This window comes from Coffea eugenioides, chromosome 9 (genome assembly GCF_003713205.1).
Source record: "Coffea eugenioides isolate CCC68of chromosome 9, Ceug_1.0, whole genome shotgun sequence".
Taxonomy (NCBI): Eukaryota; Viridiplantae; Streptophyta; class Magnoliopsida; order Gentianales; family Rubiaceae; genus Coffea; species Coffea eugenioides.
Genome location: NC_040043.1, coordinates 3,827,476 through 3,846,907, shown reverse-complemented (window position 1 = coordinate 3,846,907; position 19,432 = coordinate 3,827,476). Strand labels below are relative to the sequence as shown.

The window sequence follows — 19,432 nt, the reverse complement described above, 5'->3', positions numbered from 1 at the left end:
TAGACCTTTCTGAGAATTTGTTTTCTAGATGCATTCATCACTATCCTGTGCATTTGCATATTCCACACGTAAAATCTTCGGTCTTTGCTGTAGAATTTGAAATCTTGGCACCTCATTGTTGGGAAATAGACTTCTTGGTCTTTAGTCTGTACGAAATCCAATAAGCCATCGATGTAATATGGGAAGGATTATAATGTCAATATTTACTGCTCTAATTTTAATTTCCACCCTAATTCACAGAATCGAAAAGTAACAGTATGATAATTCGTGTAAATAGAATACTTGATGTGTTATTAAATTTGGAAATACGTAATTTTTGGTTTTGAATTTATTGGAGACAAACTTTTCAAAACTAAAGCAAAATTATGATATTCCTTTACTTCATGAAATGAAAGTTATCTTATTAGTTAGAAATTGCAATTACTTACAATGCTTATAAGTTTGACATATTTGTCACAGTTCTGATCGTGACTACTAAAAAAATTTGCACATTCTACATGTAAAGAGTTTAAATCAAATACTTCTCCAGTTTAGTGAAGTCTCTTTCTTTGCTAGAAAATTTGAGGTCTTGAGGTCTTGGTCCTTTGTATTTGCAGGAAAATTTGAGGCCTTGTTCCTTTGTCAATACGGTATCCTATTAGCCATCAATTTGATTAGGGGAATGACATAGCGTAAATATCGCTGATTCTTGTTTCTAGCCTAAAAATATTAAGTTGTGCACCTTTGCAACCTAAATCCTAATTTGCAAATAAATGACTAAATGAATAGTTCAACTTTAGAGTAATAACAAAATTACTCTACCCCTCATTCAAAGATTTTCATAATAAACGTAATTATCTTCAAACTTTTCATTGGACGAACATTTATAAAATATGAAGAAATGAGGAAAAGTTAGTCAAAAAATAAGGTCAAATTACTTTTTATTATAATTAGTATATGAACGATTCTACGAATTGCAGAAGTAAGGTAGATCATAAAGAAAAATATTTTGTTTCTTATGTTTAATCAACTTTGCATATAGGATGTGATGAAATATTTATGCCTAAGGTACATATCAGCATTATATGTGCTTCCAAAGTCAAGTATTTTCCCTACTTTCCACTGCTTTTGTGCTTGTATGCACTGAAATCTATTTCTTTCAATTTTATTTTCCGTGTCAATATTTTTCCATCTTAAACTTGAAATGGAAGTTTCTGCATTGTAAAAAAAAAATTATTACAATTCTTAGAAAACATTGTGCAGACTAAAATTTTCTTTTTTTTTCATTTTACTTAAGAAAAAGAATTATTATTTAAATCATCAAGGGCCAAATTTTCACCTTCCAAACTTTGATTGCTATATTTGTTTTGTCTAACGTGTATTCAAAAGAGACCATTTTGGTCTCTATCCCTCGAACGTTGGGCATCCAAATTTTTTTCATATTTTTTGGCTTTACCAATTTTAGTACATTGTACAAAAAAAAAAAAACTTACTAAATAAGTGCTTCAGCGATAGCAATAAGAGTTAAATATTAGCATATGAGCTTAAAAAGAGAGATTTTAACCTCTCGGACCAATACCTAGCTCTGAACCACGTAATAAAAAATTGAACATTCCTCCCCTCAATCCCAATTCTATTTTTAATATGTCACTTTTATGTTGATGTATTTTTCTGAAACAAATTATTTTTCAGGGGCAGAAACAATTATAATTGGTCAAGTTATTGAGAAAATCTGAAGCAGAACTGTAAACATTCAGTTTCAGTCTGTTATTGCGTGGAGCAAGAACAGATCTCTTCCTATCTGTTTTTAAATTATGCACTTTTATTTGATGTATTACCCTTGAAATATACATCAGTGCGAATTCAAAAGTTTAGGTGGCAACGAATCATCAAGTGATATATATGGAAAAGTCTGAAGTAACAATCGTTATGGTAACGAAACTGTTTTTATCTGATATAACAGGTAAAAATACTTTTAGCGACTATTTGATTACCTGTTGTACTGGTCATCTAAATAAAATAGTACCTAAAATTTTGGTTAGTAAGTTTTACATTAAAAATAGTAAGTTAACTCAATAAATTAGTTACTTTTATGTCTCAAAAAGTAAATTTGAATAAATATGGAACTTACTTTTTTTTGAAGTAAATTACTACTCTATATCTAAAACTTAGTTTTTGGAGAGTAAGTTTTTATAGATTAATAGTAAGTTTTTATAGATTAATAGTAAATACTGTTCATAGAATAGTAAATTTGGTTAATCATCAAAACTTACTAGTTTGTGGCATAAATTTACTATTTTACTTAAAGAAACTTATGTGAAACAAGTATTAGGAAGTTTATTTGAAATAATGCTAAGATTTTTTTATTATGATTTTTTTTTTGCATATGACCTTATAACATATGTAAGAATAATTTGTCATATTATAAATTTTGAATTACTTATGAATTTGTTAAAGGTTAGAAAGTTTGGATGACAGTAACAACAAATCTTTCGAGTTATATATAGAATTGCCCTTATCTATACATCACAATTTTCATATATTGACACCTATGAATATAATAAAATGGTACACAATTTTTCATATATTAATGCCTATGAATTTAATAAAATGGTAAAATCTTAATAAATTTATTTTTTGGGTCACAAGTATAAAAATTAAAGTTGTATTGACATAGCATAATCTTTGAAAATTATAGTAAAATTACCCATATGTTAAGTTCTGTGACTTTCAAACATACTTTGTATCATTTACATTATGGATTTGTCTATCAAACTCTTTTTTTATTGGCATATGGTATATAAATTATTATAAAATGTCATTTTATAATAATCATAATTTTTTATAGATGAATTTTATGTAAACTATTAAAATTATGAATTCACAAATGACTAAATCTGACTACTTTATGACATATATTAGTCTAAATGACTAAAAAATTATTGTAATCATGTGCACGTTGATTGTTGAATTGAAATTTCCTTTATTACTAGTACAAGTTCTTCTAATCAAAACAAAATAAAATCAAATATCTTTTCCTTTTGTATGCAGTAGTTATGCTTAATAGAAAATTATTAAACCATTTTTACACTTCATAATTTCTCCTAAAATTAGTAACATTTTCCATGACCTCTAACCTTGTCAATAATACTAACCACCGACATGTAGATAATCTTAAAAGCAAAAGCCATCAATATGACAAAATAAGAATGTTTTCATGCTGAACGAAAAAAATTGCGATTCTATATAGAATCACAATTTATTCATCATGAATGAGAATGAATTGCAAAGTTATCACATTTCTAATTTCATATGCATCCAGAATTTCACGCAACATTAGTTTAGAAGAACTTTCCTTTTTCACACTAAGGAACCAATCCCAATCTCTACGTCTCTTTTATTTTTTCTTTAACCATTAAATGGGGTCAAAGTTGTTAGCAATAAAATACTAAATAAATTTAATTCCATTTCAATTTCTTTTTTTTAAGTAGCTATTATTTATTTTATTACTTAGGTTAAATATTTACATATAAAATAATAGCAATAAAATGCCAATCCTCGGATCAATGGAACTTCAATTATTGTTAATAAAACTAATTTTGCATTGATAAAAATTAGTCTACAGAATGAAAAGTCAATGGTAACAATTTCTAAAATATTGCAATTTTTAATTATGGGAAAATAAACAACTAAGTTCCCAAAATATTTCACTTTTATTGTTTAAAAAATCTCAACTTGTTGACTAAATTCAAAATAATTCTATTGTCAAAAATATTTTTTCTCAAATTAACTTTCATGATTAGATGTGAGATACAAATATGGTAAAATATCTCTCATACGTATGTCATGGATATTTCAGACGTTTAGTAAAAAAAATTTTGTTGTTAAAATAACATTGTATCATAGTGTACTAATTATTTTAGGACCATTTTATACGTGAACTAAATTTAATTTAAATTACACAATAGATTACTGTCTCAAAAAGCAAATTTGAATAAATATGGAACTTACTTTTTTTTTTGAAGTAAATTACTACTCTATATCTGAAACTTAGTTTTTGGAAAGTAAATTTAGTTCAAGTAATAGTAAGTTTTTATAGATTAATAGTAAATATTGTTGATAGAATAGTAAATTTGGTTAATCATCAAAACTTACTAGTTTGTGGCATAAATTTACTATTTTACTTAAAGAAACTTATATGAAACAAGTATTAGGAAGTTTATTTAAAATAATGCTAAGATTTTTTTATTAATGATTGAAACTTAATATTATAGTTAGTAATTGTTGGTAACGTAAATGTATAATATATGATTGTATGTATCATTCATAAATGTTATGTGTTTTAAGCATTTTAACAAATGTATGTATCATTTATAAATGTTATGTGTTTTAATAAATTTATTTTCTAGGTCACAAGTATAAAAATTAAAGTTGTACTAATGTAGCATAATCTTTGAAAATTATAATAAATTTACCCATATATTAGGTTTTGAGTTTCAAATATATTTTGTATCATTTACAATATGGATTTATATGCACATTTTTTTATCAAACTTTCTTTTAATTGGCAAATAGTATGTAAATTACTATAAAATGTCATTTTATAATAATCATAATTTTTATAGGTGAATGGTATATAAACTGCTAAAATTGTCAATTTATAAATGATCAAATCTTACTACTTTATGGCATATATTAGTCTGATCAACTAAAAAATTCCCGTAATTAAGTGTACGTTGGTTATTGATTTGAAATTTGCATCCCCTGTCACTATTTCGTTATTACTACCACAAGTTTTTCTAATCAAAGTAAAACAAAGTCAAATTTCTTTTCCTACACATGGCAGTATTTGTATTTAGTAAAAAATTAAAAAGGGTGGTTTTCACTCCACTAAAAGGGTGTGAGGCCGGGAGGTAGGGAAAAGACTCGAATCGATCAGGTTCGACGATCGGGAGAAGCAAAACGAAATCAGGATTTGGCCGAAAAAGAAGCAACGCTATGGATACCATAACCGATCACCCTACAATTGGAATCTAAGGGCACATTAGGAGTAAAAGTAGTACTCATGTACATCTAATTGTTTGCCTATTTCTTTTTGTTTCATACGGCTAATAGCACTTTGTACTTTCAACCATACTTAGATTGCTACTCTAATTTATAAACTTAAAAGAAGACACTTTAGTCTCTACATATAAAATTTACCCCTTTCGAGGAAATTCGTTGACTGACGGTAGTGAGACAAGTTTTATACTTAGGTAGAAGAAATTTTGTACTTTCTAAAGTAAGACAGATTGTATATCTTAGGAACTAAGATAAGATGGGACCAGATTTATACTTTAGGAATTAAAGGGTCCTATCTTGAAATTCAAAAATCAAAGTGGAAATTTGGTTCATAGTTGAAGGATGCATCCATAGGTTTAAATAATTTATTTAATAGTTTTATCATCTGATTTTTTCTTTTAGTCTTGAAGAAATAGAAATTACAGAACAAATTAGTGCAATCAACTTGTCCTCTTAAATTATGCATAAAATCAAACTTTTGTATGCCTAATGAAAACACTGCATGGTTCGAAGTTACAATGCTTGTTGCATTTGACAAATAAATTACTTTGTCTGGGTCGGTGGATTTGAATTCAATAAATCATTCAGTTGAATGGATTTGGAATTATGATCAGTTGAAATACATTGTTTGGCTGGTTTTTCAAACCAGGGAAATTCCAAAGTTCCCAAATATAGTTGACGCTCTAATTTATTGTATACTAATTTATTCTCACACATATACCAGATATTAAATTGATCAAAGGCAAAGCTTAATTGATGAAGCCTTCATCCTGTACAACGTTGCTTCTTTATGTACAGAATGGATTCTTACAAACGCATTACAGCATAGCCATTCAAGCAATAAAAATATGTAAGACATGTGATTTAACTACAAGAACATAACTTTAAAAAACCATTCCATTTTGGAACAGGTACAGGCAGAGAAAAGATTGAAGCCACTTCAAATCATAGAAACTGCAGTTTCAAGAAGAGCAAATAACATTTCCAACTGGTAAATAAGCTTCATAAGTAATCACCATGTAAAGAGAACTCCATAACATTTGATTATTTGGATTTATTCTTTCTGATCTAAATCATGCAAGCAAAAAGTTGCAGAGCACAAGACTGAAACTGAGTTATTAAAAAATAAAAAAATAAAAGAATAAAAAGAAGGAGCGGTTAATACTTTTGGGGTTTAATTACATTTACCTCCTTTATAGTTTAACCAAACTTATTGTAAAATTAAAGTATCAATTCTTACCAATAAATGATGAAGTGCATTTGACATTTTTGTTTCCTAGTACAAGTTGGCCGGCATAACTGAAATTCGTCAACTGTGGTTTTAATCAAGTTGTTCAGTGCTTTCTAACCCCGTACAAGCATCAATCGTATCATACAAATTTCTTTTGGACATTTCACCAAACACCTTATATACATTCCCAAATTAACCACTTTTCACATAAACGACGACATACTACTACCATCATTTTGTTTGCAACTATACCTTGCTGGAAGGGCCTTTAAACGGCTTCCAGTGGGAGTCATTGCCAGAAGATGTATAAAACTTAAATAAGAAGGAACAGAAGATGCACAAAATACGAAGGGTACAATTTTCAATTCACCAGCAAAAGCCTCTCCTTCATTGTCATCTAAAACTACGATAAAATCAAAACAAAAATAAAAAGGAACAACGAATATGTAGAAGAATATTCAATTTTCAGTGGAATAACAAAAACATAAATCATTTTGTTTGCAACTATACCTTGCTGGAAAGGCCTTTAAACGGCATCTAGTGGGAGTCAGAATCTTCGTTCTCGAATCCGTCCAGCAATTCTCGATCAGAACTGTCATAATCTTGCCAGGAAAAAATTTATATTCCATCATATCGTGAGGTGAGAAAAAAATAAAAAGAAGGCAAACAACTTTAGAAAGATGTGATAACCCAAAACCATTTTCAGAAATCGGTGATTTTTTTACTTAAAATATGTAAATTTTTTACTTTTAGTATTAGTAAGTTTAATTTAAAAAAAAGTAAATTTTGTCAAATAATAAGTAAATTAAATTACTCAAAGTGTAAATTTCTATTTCTGACTGAAACTTATCTTTCAGGCATATACTTAATAGTTTTAATTAAAAACTTACTAAATTTAATATTAATTATTTTAATATAATATTTAAAAAGTCGCTAAAAATTTTAATCTGTCACTAAAGGTAATAGAAACCTATAATAGCAGGTTTCTCTAATATCGTTACCATAACTATAGGCACTATAACATTGTCCTTTATTTAGATGACCAGTATAACAGGTAATCAAATGATCGCTAAAAGTATTTTTATCTGTTATATTAGATAAAAATAGTTTCTTTACCGTAACGATCGCTACTTCAGACTTTTCCTAAGTTTTCTACGCCATATTTATACTAGTATTTTGGAGGTACTTATTGCCCGTGCCTCCTGGCGCCACAACTGCAATCCATAAATTCCCAGATTGATTTCTCTTTTTTTTTTTTCGGAAACCCAGATTGATTTCACATGTAAATACACATATAATCCAAACAAACTCTCTCCCCACTACTAAACCAAAAATTAAAAAAAAATCCAAAAATCCAAAATTCAAATTTTCATCCACGCTCCGGTCTCATACATCACCACTTAACACTTAATTGGTCAGTGCCAATCACCGAAATCATCCATTGGTCCGTGAATTTCACCTAACATATCCGCGAGTGGTACCCTGCCGCCCAACTCAAGAAGATTAGCACAAAAAAGTCCCAGCGAATTTGGGCATTTTCATCATTCCAATTAAATTTGTTCCCATACGTAAACATATATTGGTAGGATTACGGGTTGGTGATTGTATCGCCTGGTTGAGCTTGAATTCAAGAAATCCCAGTAGAATTTCTGTCTATACATACATATAGGTGTAAAAGGGGAAGCAAAAAAAGTAGGATTTGTTGATTTTGGGGGGAAAAAATTGAAGGGAAAAATGGCGCAAGCAGTGGAAGAATGGTATAAGCAGATGCCCATCATTACCCGCTCTTACCTCACAGCTGCAATTGTCACCACCATCGGTTGTTCCCTCGAAGTATGTGCTTTTTTTTTCCATCTCATGTATTGGTTGATTTTATTGGTTTTTGTGGTTGTTTTTTTTTTGGGTGGAATTGGTGGCTCTTGGGGAAAGGGACTTTTGGATTTGGGATTTTTGTGGGTTTCGTTAATTGTTGGGAAATTGGGTTATTGGAGTTGTTGAGTTAGGGTTTTGTTTTCTTACACTGTACTTGTACATTTTTACACTCTGGTTGTGCATATCACAAGTTGAAATTAGGTCTTTTTGGGGTGATGTATGATAAGTGGGTGTGAATTATTGATACGGATTTGGACTGATTGCCACAATTTGATCAAATTTGGAGTCTGATTGCTTCTTTTTTGAACTTTCATTTTTTTTACATAATCTTCTTGGGGTTTTGATTGCAATCTTGAGGCTTTCTTTTGTGTGGTTGTTGCAGATAATATCTCCGTATAACTTGTACTTGAATCCCAAGCTGGTGGTGAAGCATTATCAGTTCTGGCGCCTCATTACCAATTTCCTGTACTTCCGTAAAATGGGTAATTAACTGTCAAAGTAGATGTGTACCTCATTTTGGTGAATATCTTAATTGTTTCTGCCAATGATCAGTGCTGAGGTGCTGTATGCTACGATGAGTCAAAAAGTCAAGTCAGTTTTGCTTTTGAAACTCGAGGGTGTTTAGTGTTGATTGCTGGATGAGATGTGCAGGGCAGCATGTAATTTCTTTTATGAGAAGTACAGGGCAGTCTGTAACTTATAGAATGGAAAAGGGTTGTAACATTTGCATTTTGCGGACCATATTTTTGGTTGTTTTCTATTAATCGTGTCAATTTAGTCTGAATGCCTTTTGCCTGTATTTGCTTCTTTATTACATTGGAGCTTCTGGCTTTTCCTAAGCTGTATGACATAGGATGTATTTTAAAACACAGACAGGCCCTGTTACAGGAGGCAATCAGATTTTAAAGTTGAATCTTAAGTTCTTACATCTGCATTTGCATTTTCTTTTTGAGAAATTTACGAGTGAGATTTGAAGTGTCTGCATTTTTTTAGGTTGAGCCTTGATGTATAGGATTGACTTATAGCATTGCAGTTGATTAGAATGCGAGTTTTTTTTTTTTTTGGGAGTAAATGTGATCAATTTTAGTTCCTCACGTTTATAAATATATGTCATTCTGATTTTTGCAGACTTGGACTTTCTGTTTCACATGTTTTTTCTGGCTCGCTACTGCAAGCTTCTTGAGGAAAACTCTTTCAGGGGAAGGACAGCAGATTTCTTTTACATGCTGTTGTTTGGAGCCACTGTTTTAACTGGAATAGTTCTTATAGGTGGGATGATACCTTATGTCTCAGAATCATTTGCAAGGATCATCTTCCTCAGCAATTCACTGACATTTATGATGGTTAGTTTACAACTTTTAGCTCCAGAGTTTGTCCTTAAGTTTCACATTTTTGTTTAAACTAATTTTTCTGGCTGTTTTATAGGTTTATGTTTGGAGCAAGCAAAATCCATTCATCCACATGAGCTTCTTGGGTCTCTTTACTTTCACAGCTGCTTACCTTCCATGGGTTAGTGATTCTTATAAATATCGCTTAGCATGGACATCCAAATTTATATGCTGTTGCCTTTTCCAAGTGGTCTCTCTCTCTCTCTCTAGGTCCTTAGTTTACCAGTAGAAACACGACTAGTATTCGGCAAATGTATTTTAGTATCTTAGACTTCGTCTTAGAAGATTTTTGCATTCATTGGGTTTTCATTTTTTAATCATTAGAAAAAAGTTAAGGTTGAACTAACTTATCCTCTTGAATCTCATGTTAAGACTTGCATTCTGATGGATATTCTAGAACATTAGGATGTTATAAATGAAACAGTTGTTGCTTCAATGAGTAACCATTTAATATGGTAGCTAACAGACTTGTGAAGTTGGATTGACATTTCTGTTACTTGACTTCGCAAGCACAAGCATCCCCTGAAGTTTTGACAACTTTTAATATCCATGAAACCCTTTAGTAAATTTTCTTGTTCACTTGATACATGTGCACTTTCTAAATGGTAATCTTATGGATTTAACATATTATACCTCTAAAGTGCTTTTGAGAGAGTACTTGGTCGAGGCTTATTACTGTTCATTTAATTCATCTTCTTTATGTTCTTCTAGTTTTTCTTTGCAGTCCTATTTCTGATTTGATTCCATTTACCGTCCTTTCTCTTGCAGGTTCTTTTGGGCTTTTCAGTGCTTGTTGGTGCTAGTGCTTGGGTGGATCTCCTGGTGAGTGTTTCTTTTTTTGTTGTGTCACCTTTTGAATATCAAACTTTACTTTGTGTAAGAGAGAGGAAAAAAAATCTTAAATGTATTTATCATTTGGCAAGTCAAAAATGTTTTTCTTTATTGTTTTGGAATCATGAATGAGGAAGCTTTATGTTTAGCTTATTCTTTTGGGATTTGTATCTTAGGTGATCATGTAAGCCATTTTAGTATGCTGCGGTGGTTTTGCTGATTGTGTACTATTCCTATAGTTAGCATGACCAAATTTGAATGCATTATTGTAGATTTATGGTTCTTACATGTAACAAACTTTTAAAAATTGTTTATATAGGGGGATTTTGCGCAACTGTTAAGAAAATAATAATGCTGGACGCAGGTGTTATCTTTAGTATTCAATCTCATATTACTTCCCATGGATAATATATTCTTTTAGGGGTGATGCAATCATCCATTGTCGGTCACGATTGTCAAGGATCCATGAATAAGGCTTAGTTAGCATGGGTAACAAGTAACATGTTTTAAAGCTTCAGTTCATTGATTCTGCTTTTGACACACCCTTCAGATATACAACTGGTTCCTGTTCTGTGTTTGAAGCTGTACTAATGTGCTGATTGTTTGATTTGTGCTTCAGGGAATGATAGCAGGTCATGCCTACTATTTTCTGGAAGACGTGTATCCACGAATGACTGGCCGGCGTCCCCTGAAGACACCAGCTTTTATCAAGTCTTTGTTTGCTGAGGAACCAGTAGTGATGGCAAGACCTGCAAATGTCAGATTTGCTCCGCCTCCAGTAGATCAAGTTCCACCAAATTGATCAGATAGCTGGGAGACTGGGCAATGGTACTGTTGATAATCTGCCAGGAGATTTTGTGGAGCGGCCCATTGCAGTAGTCATCTATCCTGTTGTCAGTGACTATGGTGTTTCTCTTTTGTCAAGTCTTTTTGTCTTCATTCCTTAAAATTGTTTGCTGGTGTCGCTGCTTGGCATAGAGTGGGTTTGAAGACGCTTTTTGTAATTTAGACCTGGAAAGGGTCATCTCAAACTAGTACAGGGCACTTTTCATGTGTCTATTGCAAATCAAAATAACTATATATATTAGATATGAAATATATCAGTTTTCAAGAAGAGGTGCTTAGGGAATGCATTTTGTTTTTGTTTCACATGTACATAAACATGAAATCGTTGTGCTTTAGACTCAGCAGCTCAGTGTCGCAATATCTTGTACTTGCACGCCCTCCTGCTTCAAGAAGAGCCACCTAAATAACGTTAACGTTCTCTCCAAAATTTTGATGCTGACAGATTACGGCCACACATTTTAGTCCTTCAGACATCAATTGAATGCATGGTTCATCACGAAAAATAAAAAAAATAAAAAAAATAAAAACAGAGAGAGAGAGAGAGAGAAATGCTTCAGAAATTTGTTTTCTACTCCTTGAAGCTCTTGCTAGCAGAGGGAGGTTGTGATCCTTCGCAATTTCTTTCCCAGTAAAGCAAGTGGCATGAAGCCACTCAAAGAACTGTACTACTATAAGGACATAAATCCGACCAGGAATAAGAAACAAATTGACCAACTCTGCAAGAACAGTACAGTATAACATACAGAAAATACAGTCTAATCTGTCTTGGGGGAAGACTACAAAAGTTGAGAGATTCTGGAGGCAATATGTTGTATTACTTTGGAACAAGAGAAAGCATCCTCAGCGTCAATATTACAAGAAATTAATTTGACCAGCCAACCCAACTAAATGCATACGATGTCACTCGAGTACAATTTCCTAATCTCCAAAAACTAATGAAGGAACCACCCTATGGAACTCAATCAAAATAGTTGCCTTCAACCAGGCGTTGAAAAAGAATTCATTGACATCAATTACCCAAACCACTATCTTAACAACAGCTATGGATATATTTCTGGCTCCACTGTTCTTGTTCAGACAAAGCTAGCTTTTAATTCACAGCCACAGCAAAGGATATGATGAATTACCACAAATTCCAACCTCGCTAACGGATGGGATGATATTGGGCTGATATTCTTTTGGGAGGTAGCTTCCTCAGGATGTAGAGCACAAGAGCCGAAGGAAGAATCTCAACCAACTGTTTTTACCAACAAAAGCAAAGGGAAGGGAAGCAAAATTAAGAAGAAGAAGCAGGGACTGAGTACAGGAATAAAAATTTCAAGTGCACCGACATAAACACTCAACATGGCCAAATACTGAATTACACATACAGATATATACTATGCATTCATATACACATGTATGCACCCAGTTGCACACAAACATACATATCTGCAAAGCAAATTGTTGAAATACACCGTACCATGTAATATATCAGATTCAACACAGGATGATTCAACACGTCCAGTGATGCATCAGCATCAAAAGCAGATAGCACAACCTGCATAGAGATCAGTGATATGGCTGAAAGGAGTTTAAAATAAACTGCAAATCAGCAGAAATGCCCAAAACCAGCAAGAAGTAACACAGCAGATAATGATATCCAACTATCAGATGTACTCTAAACTCGAGTAAAGCATGTTTCTTTTTTTGGTTCTCAGTTTCATTTTAATTCTACAAAGGGTTAATTTCTAGTCACTGTGGAACTTAAGGAAGAGATCCAACCCTGAGGAGAGTCTAAGTACCTCTCAAGAAGCTTTGTCTACACTTTACAAATGAAAAAACAACCCTTGTCTTCCTATACATAGACATCAAGCAATCTCTTTTGCACTTAATTAGGTCATCTTCCATAATTCTATTTACTAGTAAAGGCCAGCTCCAGGGAAACATTCACGTGGTCTAAGTACAGAAATTCGTCCTTCAAGATTTTGTGTGAATTCGCATGCACATTTTGGTCAAACACAGTTTAGGCTACTATTTCTTTCAAACAATGCATATAAATAACATCCAAAGAAAATTTCATTAAGACAGACTCGACAATGGTACTAATGCTTACAGAAGTTATATGTTAAAAAAAAAAGGTACTGACAATTGAATATTGAATTAAAAAAAAAAAGGCAAAGGATCAAATGGTGAATACGTAAATAGAAGATACATCAAAGTAAAGATTAAGATTGTTCCAACATATTGAATTAGGTATTTAATGGGTTAAATAAACAGAGTGATAACTTCTAGATTACTTGCACAAGCAAGTACTCCTCCTTTGGTCGATCAACTGGCATAAATAATGTAACGTTAACTCCCAAAATTTGTAAAATGTGCTCTTGCCAACATCAGTGGTGGCAAAGAAAAATCATAGACTTTGAAATCAAAAAAGAAAAAGGTGGAAGTTTTCAGTCAAAACACTAGTCTACCAACATAAAAGTAGGACACTGATTTATAATCTACAACCAAGAAAAATAAAATAAGAGCAATAAGAACAAAATAGATATGCATATGAATAAACAATTACTAAAATGTAGAACTCAATATATTGCAGAAAGCAGCCCATGAGCAGATTAAAGCTTACCACGAGACACCTTATAAGGAAACAAGTGAAGCATATGGCCGTCACAGATCCAACCTACAATTGGGAAAAGTGTCAGGCAACAAAAGCATCTTATATATAGAAACAGGGTACCTTGAAACTGGAATATGTTAAGAATTTCACAGGCTCTTTACAGACACATCATTGGAGCAATTAACCACATGCAGCTTACTCTAACAGCATTAATGGAGTGCCACAAAAATGTTTACTGTAGATCAATTATTGCTAGTTGGCTGACCAGCATAGATCTCTGTTTCCCTTCACGGGAATGCAGCTCCAAAAAGATATCATATGCAGATAAAAAATTGTTGTAAATGAAGTTATTTTTCCTTTTGTCTGCAAGATACCTATAGGGAGTCATGTTCAAGTTAGTCAAGTTGTAAAATGTCATGAACCAAGTATTTCATTCATAAACAGGGTCAAGCTACACGCAGGCTCTTAAATAGCATGCTTTCCCACCATATACAGAGCCAATGTACAGTGTAATATCTTGGAACACATCAGAGCCACAAGTTACTCTTTTGCCATTGTGAACAAGTGCAGGCCCATGCTTTGCCATTGCACATGAATGTAAAGCTTATTTTCAAGTCAAGAAGATGCCAGCCTATGGTACAATACTTTTTTCTGTCTTGAACAGACTATCATAATTAGTAGTCAAAGCAAAAAGACACACGTCTGCAGTTCCTATGGAAAAAAACTTCTTGCGGTTCTAAAGCTACTCTGTAAACATGCATTTCCACATATCTTATGGTGATATATGTTAGTCAGCATACCCAGGAATCACAAGCATAATGTTAAGAACCTTTTCAAAGAAGCGCTTTCATGTGAATCCAGCCCTTTTCAAACCAATTTAATGCAATAATTTCCTGGATAGGCCAATTCTCATAGGATAAGGATCAGGTTTAGGGCCCTGATCCTACATGAGTGAGAATAGCTCACTAACATTACCCAGAAAAAAGACAAACTCTAAAAGGTTAAAAGAACAATGCACAACCTTTTGTGAATAGTAGCATTAACATTAATTCCAAAAGGATAGGTTTTGCAGCTCATCGAGGAAAAAAAATGTGGTCTTTGAAATCTCTTTTAAAGGACAGTAAAGAAGTTACAAGGACTGGATCCATTTCATAGATATACAGGTAGGGGTGGCAATCGGGTCGGGTTCGGGTTGGCGGGTCGGGTTGAGACTTAAGTATAACAAGGAACCTGCTGACCCGAACCCGACCCGCCAACCCGAAACGGGTCAGGGTACCTGACACGAACCCGAAATTTTCGGGTTGGCGGGTTGGCGGGTCGACCCGAAATGACCCGAAACTTAATTTTAATTTATTAATTTATCACTGTAATTTCTAATAAAATCAATTTTTTACAAAATTAATTACATCATCAAGTAATAAAAATTTAAATAAATAATTTCAAACCAAATCTAAAATAAATTAAACACCATAAAAGTGTTTTATCCCAAACCAAATATAAAATAAATTAAAACAGCATAAAAGTAAAAAATAACATAATATATTATTTGTCCAAATATAATAATTTTAGCTTCACACAAGTTAAATAAATTCATTTAGGATTAAGTAATTAATGTCTTTGGAAAAAAAGAATGATTTAGTTTAGTTAGATAAAATAATTTTAATGTTTATTAAATTAGTTTTAATTCGTAAACGGGTCACATCGGGTCATATCAGGTCACCACGGGTTGATCCGAAATTGACCTGTTTTTTTTTCGGGTTCATCGGGTTCGACCCGATTCTGACCCGAACTCCCGAAACCTCAACCCAAACCCATTAATTTCGTGTTAGGTTCGTGTCGTGTTTTCGGGTCGTGTCAGGAATTGCCACCCCTATATACAGGCACCATAAATACACCTCTTATTAGCTAAAGACTGCAAGAACTCAAACTATATTGCTGTTCTTGATGTTTTAGCAGTTCCTTGTTTGGGTTGTTTCTTAAACTTACTATTTAAATTAGGGAAATGATACCCACATGCCCTTTTTAGCATCTTGCACACCTTACTGAGCATTTAGAATACAAGACATGCTTGTCATTTGACTTGCATACCATTCAAAGGGCAGGTGAATATCACTACCCTCAACTTAATAATTGGAGATACGTAGTATTTACTGAAACATTTTCTCTGGATCACACTTTACCGCTTCTTGAAACGTATTCAATTTCAAATGTCTCTCAATGTCAAAGTCAGGAAAAAGTAAACAATTCACAGAATACCCAATTATTCTACACTTCCAGGCAATATCTAAGCCTGGAAGCATGCCACTGGATCCAGATGATGCAAATGCAACTGACATGACCATGATAGATTTAGTTATCATCTTATTCAATTAGTATTTGGTGTGTTTTTGTATTTTAAACTCGTACACTCATGCAACTACCAATAGCAGGAAAAACAAAATGAATTAAAAAAAAGGGGACAAAACACTAGATTACTAAACCATCGTATAATGTGGATCCTGTACATTATGGAAGATAAAGTGCAAACCTCATGAAGTTTCTTTCTTCTCCCTTTTGATTCTATAGGAAAGCGTCTTAGCATGAAAAATAACCTGGTTGAGTAGAATGACAAATTCAACAGGTAAAAAGTTTGAGAAATTAAACAAAAATGATGAGACAAATTATCTCTGCAGTGTGCAAACTAGAAGAACATATCATCTAAGATAAACACAGCAGAGTAGATGTTAAGACTGTTTACCTTCCTCCATAGAATAGGAAACCAAGTGCTGCTATAAATGACACCACTGCCAAAAATGGAGAGACATTAGCAAATGGCAAGGCAGGAGAAGCAATATCTAACGAATAACAAACATGATGTCTTCATTTATTTAGTCAGGTACAAAAATGATGTTTTCTGAGCATATACAATAAATGGTTATCAGAATAAGATTGGACAGCATGAAACTTACCTGCAATAAATATCTTCCCAATGAATTCAACTACGCTATTATCATGAATCCAGAGGTAAGCCCAGATACAAACCTGATTTGAAAGCATTTTAGTATTGAATTTTAAAGGACCAAAATGGCTACATAAACATGCCTATAGCAAGTTTAAGACAACAAGTGCGTAAACATAAAGTCTAAAATGGTTTGATGTCAATGAATGTCCTGTTCCAGATCATACTCATGCAGCCAGAAAGCAAGAGTACAATGCTCTACTGATATACTAGGTTGGAAGAAGCAAGCAGGTAAACCATTACTACTTTGCACATTACCAATGTCCAGATAAGTATTCAAAACTGAGATTCATGATTCCAAGCATGTCTGCGAAGGTACTATGACTATGTTGTAAATGGACATCCAACAATAAAAAGATATACATGTCATACAAGTACAACAATTAGGTGAAAGGATAAACTTTAAACAGAACCAATCAACATACTTTTTTATGCTCTTATACCTAGCTAACAACCACCAGAATAAAATTAACAAAAGAGTACAAATGGGGAATTCATTAAAGGAAAAGTACATGTGGACTTCAAGCGTGGAGAATAACAGAAAAAATAAATGCAATAAACCTGTAAGAAGTATATTCCACAGTTGATGGAGATATAATAAATCCTGAGCTTATCAGTTGACAAACTTCTGGCCTGCACATTTAAAAGGACAAACAAGTGAAAAAATGCCAATATATATATATATATATATATATATATATAGAGAGAGAGAGAGAGAGAGAGAATCGAGAGTCGTAATTTGTAATTATCAAGTGATTGCATAAGTCTTCACATGCCTGGTGATAAATCTCGGCCCAAAATAGGACAAGAAGTGTATATGTTGAGAAAAAGAGTAGCCCAGGAAGATCCAAGAGTACAAAAGTCAGAACCTGGTCCAAGATCAGATGGTGATGAGCATTAAGCAATAAAAAAGGGTACCTATTGCAGAAGCCAGTATGTTTCCGTTTACATATTTTCATCTTCTTAAACTACTTGAAGGCAACATGTCAAGGACACATAAAAGAATAATATAAAGGAGAATTGCTTTTATAGAATATTCCAAAATAAATGGTGCGCTAGCATCACGACTTAGTAATTATGGCATATAAATCAGGACAGCGAGCAGGTTTAATTAGTTGTCACAAGCTCTCATTCAAGAATTGCCTCAAAGTGAATGATCAGAAGAAATTCTTAAACTCTTACCAATCAATTGGAGGAAAGAAGTGAAAGGAAGACCATAGGACTAGAGTTAAACGTAGCAAGTATAATGATTCAGCAAAAAAAAGAAACACCAAGAGTTTTACAAGCAACTAATGCATAAGTGTGCTGGCAATATTTCTAACAAGGATACCAACTCACCTTAGGATGCAAAAGAAATATTTTTTTGTGAAACCCAAAGACGATAGCACGCACTGAAAAATAAAAAGAAACATGTTAACCTTTAATAGACATCAAAACTAAGTTAAAACAACCTTCTAATTACCTCCATTGACAATGAAGTTCATGAGATGGAAAACCTTCTGAGTCGTCCAGCCATATTCAGGGACTCTAAGTTCTATCCTTATTAGTTGTATCTGCAAGCAAACACTACAGTGTCAAAGAAAACGTACAAAACAACTCAGCAGCTTTAAAATGTCTAGACCAAGACATCAACACATCATTCCCAAAATGTCTAAACCAGATTTTACATTTCTATAGCTTTAACCTAACATGGTTTAATGATTATACACCTTAACATAGATAAAATTGTGAACATGCAATCAAGACAATACAACCAGTAAGCTTCAGACAGAGAACGGGAGTTGAGAATAATGATACATGCAAAGCAAAACTTCATTTCACTGTGATTCCTTTTTTTTTTGTCCATCATTAGTATTGCAGCGACTTAAATAAGTTGAGTTATTAATTACTACTAAGATATACTAGAAATTACTAGTTCTTTTCTCTTGAAACAATGAACCTCCTCAAAAGGGTTGTAAGCGGGAAGAAGATACAAAAAGTAAGTTCTAAACTAACTAAACTTGCAACCTAAAGAAGAAAAATAAAAAAGATCACTCTTTTACAAGCATAATTTCAACACTTTTAACTGCTCTGCTGAGCTACCCAGCTCGAAATAAACAAAGCTCCAAATTTTCTTCAATCCATCCCACGAAAACTAATGTGAAACTTCAAGACTCACTAAAATAAGAAATTAACTCGAAAATTCCAGAAAATTTTGACCCCAATGAATTAAAAAATGTATAGAAATGAAGAGTATCATGGTTGCGGATAAACCATACAAGGGCAACAGAGGAGACAAGGGCGTAGGCAGCACAGAGAGTGTAAAAGATCCCATCTTGCCATTCAACGGATTCGTTGATCTTGTGCCACCAGTTGGCCGTCGGCCGGCCGAAGTGGGTCGCCGGAAAGCTGAGTGGCATTCTCGTCATTTTCAGCTTTTTCCCAACGTGTGGAAGCAAGTCAAACTCAACTCAACCCAAAAAGAAAAAATACAGTCCCTCGTGTCTGAAATAATAGCCGATTAATGAATGAAATGAGACGTAAAGAATCGTTTTTCCCCGCAACTAAAAAGTTTAGTACTAGTCTACTAGTGCTACTTGCTTCTTGGGTGTAATCCAGCCCCAGAAGAAGGGAAAGCGATGGAAAAA

The 19,432-nt window shown here is 32.9% G+C and overlaps 3 protein-coding genes across 3 annotated transcripts in view; 1 reads left to right on the top strand and 2 right to left on the bottom strand.

Annotated features, from left to right (window-relative positions):
* The window catches only part of LOC113782008 (tobamovirus multiplication protein 1-like), a 20,246-nt gene extending 12,971 nt beyond the window's left edge, over window positions 1-7,275 (bottom strand). The window contains exons 1-2 of the mRNA XM_027327923.1: window positions 7,242-7,275; window positions 6,501-6,674 (exon numbers count right to left, since the gene is read on the bottom strand). Of these exons, the coding sequence (XP_027183724.1) occupies window positions 6,501-6,674; window positions 7,242-7,275 (208 nt within the window). The remainder of the gene's footprint in view (window positions 1-6,500; window positions 6,675-7,241) is intronic.
* A 332-nt stretch (window positions 7,276-7,607) lies between these two features.
* Window positions 7,608-11,549, top strand: LOC113783076 (derlin-2.2). The gene is made up of 6 exons (XM_027329104.1): window positions 7,608-8,104; window positions 8,526-8,625; window positions 9,272-9,486; window positions 9,569-9,652; window positions 10,300-10,353; window positions 10,982-11,549. Exons 1-6 carry the CDS (start codon window positions 8,006-8,008, stop codon window positions 11,162-11,164), a joined length of 735 nt encoding a protein of 244 aa, XP_027184905.1. The 5' UTR covers window positions 7,608-8,005; the 3' UTR covers window positions 11,165-11,549.
* A 440-nt stretch (window positions 11,550-11,989) lies between these two features.
* LOC113783327 (tobamovirus multiplication protein 1) lies at window positions 11,990-19,432 on the bottom strand. Its single transcript, XM_027329428.1, has 11 exons — window positions 19,064-19,432; window positions 18,268-18,358; window positions 18,144-18,196; window positions 17,582-17,674; window positions 17,367-17,438; window positions 16,756-16,828; window positions 16,545-16,590; window positions 16,335-16,398; window positions 13,817-13,870; window positions 12,671-12,748; window positions 11,990-12,445 (listed from the first exon to the last, which is right to left on the bottom strand). The coding sequence occupies exons 1-11, from the start codon at window positions 19,211-19,213 to the stop codon at window positions 12,353-12,355; spliced, it is 867 nt and encodes a 288-aa protein (XP_027185229.1). The 5' UTR covers window positions 19,214-19,432; the 3' UTR covers window positions 11,990-12,352.

Bases quoted from the DNA above. Each gene is read 5' to 3' on its own strand.
- LOC113783327 (XM_027329428.1), bottom strand. From the start codon at position 19,213: ATGACGAGAATGCCACTCAGCTTTCCGGCGACCCACTTCGGCCGGCCG. The intron at 18,359-19,063 runs GTATGGTTTATC...GTTTGCTTGCAG, and splicing joins TTGTCTCCTCTGTTGCCCTT to ATACAACTAATAAGGATAGA. The intron at 16,829-17,366 runs GTTTATTGCATT...CTTTCAAATCAG, and splicing joins GTGGAATATACTTCTTACAG to GTTTGTATCTGGGCTTACCT.
- LOC113783076 (XM_027329104.1), top strand. From the start codon at position 8,006: ATGGCGCAAGCAGTGGAAGAATGGTATAAGCAGATGCCCATCATTACC. The intron at 8,626-9,271 runs GTAATTAACTGT...TGATTTTTGCAG, and splicing joins CCTGTACTTCCGTAAAATGG to ACTTGGACTTTCTGTTTCAC. The intron at 9,487-9,568 runs GTTAGTTTACAA...GCTGTTTTATAG, and splicing joins ATTCACTGACATTTATGATG to GTTTATGTTTGGAGCAAGCA.